The sequence below is a fragment of the Geospiza fortis genome, unplaced genomic scaffold (assembly GCF_000277835.1).
Source record: "Geospiza fortis unplaced genomic scaffold, GeoFor_1.0 scaffold135, whole genome shotgun sequence".
NCBI lineage: Eukaryota > Metazoa > Chordata > Aves > Passeriformes > Thraupidae > Geospiza > Geospiza fortis.
The window spans coordinates 302988-306519 of NW_005054646.1; the positions used below are offsets into that span (position 1 = coordinate 302988).

Below are 3532 nucleotides of genomic sequence, written 5' to 3' on the forward strand. Positions count from 1 at the left end.
AGCCTGAGGTTGGTGTTTGGGAAGGGGCTGCTTGTGGGGCTGGGCCTGAGGGTCTCATTCCGGGGGGAGGGGCTGTGGGGAACAGGGGTCTGCAGGGCTGTGTCACCACACACTGCCACCGCTCGGGGGTCCCGGCTCAGCCCCTCACACCCTCGGTGCCCCCTCCCCACGCCCCCAGGCCGGCACCATGGCACAGGTGGGGCACAGGGTGGATTACCTGGCCGGATTCTGCTGCCCGGTGGGGGGGCTGGTGGCGGGCAAGCCGCGGGTGCTGTGCCACGAGAACGAGATCTACCTCTCCAACGGCACCGAGTTCGTCTACGTGTACGACCAGGAGGGCAAAGTGCTCAAGGTGAGGGGCTTGGCGGGGTTGGGGGTTCGCTGTGCCCCCCATCCCACGGGGACACCCCATTCCCTATCCCTGGATTCCCTCTGTCAGCATCCAGCACACAAACCCTACAAGCAGCACCCTTTGCTCTGGGGTTTGTTGGGGTTTGGGGGTGCTGCCAGCTGGCCCCACTCCCAGTCCTGTGGGACGCACAGACTGCACAGGCTCCTTCCCCCCAGCACAGGGGCTTCTCTCCCCTCTCCCCCCAGGCCTGGCTGCTGTCCCCGCTGTCACAGCGCCCTGACTGACACGCTGCTGCCTTTGTTAATTTGTTCTGATTATCATTTCTAAGAAATCCACCGCTGTACAAGCGGGCTCTGCCTCCCACACTGCGCTCCCGCTCGGCAAAGTAGAGCACGTACCCTGCTCCCTGTTTTCCTTCCCCTCAGGGAGCGGGAATGACAGGCTGCCTCAGCCCCTCTCCCACCCCCCAGCCCGGGAACACCCAGCTGGGTGCTGCCCAGGGATCCCTTTGTCCCTGGAAACCGCTTTGGATCCCCCTCTGCAGGGAGCCGCCTTGTCCCTGCCGCCCCCGCGGGTGCCGTGGGAGGTGACATTTGGCTGTGTCCCCCTGCCAGGCTGTGTTCCGCTGCCCTGACCAGGTGTGGCACGTGGAGCTGCTGCCCCAGCCCCGGCAGCTCTACATCCTGTGTGCCCACAGCGGGATCTACTGCGTGTCCCTGGAGCAGCAGAGCAGGTGAGCAGGGGTGACCCCATCCCAGGGCTGCGCTGCCTGCCGTGTGAAACGTGAGGCTCCGGATCCGTCTCTGCCGGTGCTAAAAGCTCTCCTGCAGGAGCTCATTTCCCAGGGCCAGGCAAAGAGGTGGCCAAGGCACACGCTGGCTTCTCCCCACGGCTTGGCTCAGAGCTCTTCCTTGTTTTCCCAAAGGTTAATGGAGCAGACGGACGGCGACGGCCAAGAAAGCAACGGCCCCTCCGGCGTCTTCCCGGTGGAAGCGGACGCCTGCATCTTCCCCGACGCCAGCCTGAGCATGTTCACCCTGCTCAGCACCTTTGTCATCACGCTGGCCCAGGACGAGGGCAAGTGGTGGATGCGGCTGCACGAGCTGCCGCGCCCGGAGCAGGACGGGCCCCCGTACCGGCAGGTCAGCCAGGTGGAGTTCTGCCCCGGGAGCCCTCCCGGGGACAGCGCGGGGGACGCGCCGCCCTCCTGCTTCCTGCCCGTGCTGTGCTGCGCGGCCGCGCCCGGCACCCAGGGGCTCTGGTGCTCGGGGGGCTTCGTGCTGGAGGAGCCCCTCTTCAGCCTCCTCTTCGGCATCGACGTGGCCATGCTGGAGTCGCCCATGATCCTGTGCGGCTTCCCGGACGGGCAGCTCTGCTCCGTACCCCTCAAAGCCCTCAGCTCCTCGCCCGCCGCCGACGGCTGCCGCGACGTGTCCACGCCGGCGCCGCCCGTGAAGATCCTGCCCCACCTGGAGGAGCCCATCGTGTTCATCGGGGCGCTGCGCACCGAGCGCCGCGCGCACGACGACGACGACAACGATGACGACACCGACACCGAGCAGCCCGCGGGCGAGCCCGGCTGTGACTGCGTGGTGGCCGTGGGCCACTACGGGAAGATGGTGGCGGTGAAGGCGGATCAGCGGGAGGAGGCCACGGTGCCGGAGCTCAGGGAGTATTACCTGCGCGGACCCATCCTGTGCGCGGCCTGCGGCAGCGGCTCCCGCATGTACTACAGCACCCACTCCGACATCTCCGCCGTCGACCTGGACTGGGCGGGCGACTCCTCGGACCCCGAGGACACGGAGAGCGGCGCCGGCGTGCTGCCCCCCGTGCTGTCCCCAGCCAGCCTGAGTATCTGTAGCGTGGTGGCGCTTTCCTTGTCCTCTCGGGCCTCGGAAGGTACTGGGGGCAGCGGGGTGGGATCTCACTTCTCCTCTATCCAGCTCCGTGTGGGTTGGGTGGGGCTCCATCTTTCATCCTTGTTGGCTCCCCTTGGTTTTGTAAGTTGTTCATGTCCATTGTGATTCCTGCTCGTCCCTGCTCATTCCCAGTCGTTCAGCTTGGCATTGCAGGAGCTGGCCAGCCCTGGCAGCTGTGGGCTCCCTGCATGGGGCAGCCTGGGACAGCCACTCAGATCAGGCTCCCTCCAAAAAGGAGGTGTTCAGTGTGCCTCTGGACTGGCTGCCCACAGAGCTGCCTGTGCCACCAGCAGGTCCCCGTGTGACAGCTGGGTGCTGCTGGCCTTGGCTGGGGCGAGGCAGGCACAGGGTGGTGTCCCCTCTCAGGGCTCTGTGTGTGAGCAGGTTGTGCTGTGGTGATCCATGTCTGTCTCCATCACATCCCACTGCCTTGGGGAGGCAGTGCCGTGCTGCTCCCTGTCTCCCCCACCTCAGCCATCCAGGAAGGCCCTGCTCCCTCCTGGCCCCTGACCCACCCCGTCTGTGCCCACAGGGGAGTCGGAGCTGTTGGCCCTGTCGGCCAAGGGCCGCCTCGTGTCCTGTGGGCTGTGCAGCCCCGAGGAGCCGGACGTGGAGCTGACCCCTGCTGAGATCGGCCGGAGGATCAAGGAGCTGCTGTCAGGCATAGGGGACACCTCAGAGAGGTAAAGGTGGCACCAAGCTCGGGGTTGTGCAGGTCACTGCCAGTAATTAATTATGGTTTGGGTAAGAGAGACCTTAAAGCTCATCCCATTCCACCCCCATGGGCAGCGACACCTTCCACTATCCCAGGTTGCTCCAAGCCCTGCCCAACCTGGCCTAGGACCCTTCCGGGGACCCAGGGGCAGCCACAGCTTCTCTGGGCAGCCTGTACCAGGGCCTCACAACCCTCAGAGAGAACAATTCCTTTCCAATATCCCATCTAACCCTGCCCTCTGGCAGTGGGAAGCCATTCCTCTTCATCCTTCACTCCAGGCCCTTGTCCAAAGTACCTCTCCAGCTCCCTTGGAGCCCTTTAGGCACTGCAAGGGGCCCCAGTGTCTCTCTGGAGCCTTTTTTTCTCCAGGCTGAACACCCCCATCTCTCCTCGAGCTTTTCTCTTGGAAAACTGTTCCAGCATTTACCTTTCCTGGCTGGGAAGCCCCCCCAGCCTTGATAATATAAAACCAGTGTTTGAGGGCAGCCCCCTCCCATGGCACAGCCACCCCCAGCGCTGTGGGCGGGCTGGCAGCGGCAGGCCAGG

General features: G+C 65.0%; 1 protein-coding gene across 1 annotated transcript in view; it reads left to right on the forward strand.

The window, feature by feature from the left end:
• Nucleotides 1-95: 95 nt before the first annotated feature.
• Nucleotides 96-3532, forward strand: part of FAAP100 (FA core complex associated protein 100) — a 7924-nt gene continuing 4487 nt past the window's right edge. The window contains exons 1-4 of the mRNA XM_014311065.2: nt 96-352; nt 967-1085; nt 1278-2251; nt 2804-2954. Of these exons, the coding sequence (XP_014166540.1) occupies nt 188-352; nt 967-1085; nt 1278-2251; nt 2804-2954 (1409 nt within the window). The 5' untranslated portion in view covers nt 96-187. The remainder of the gene's footprint in view (nt 353-966; nt 1086-1277; nt 2252-2803; nt 2955-3532) is intronic.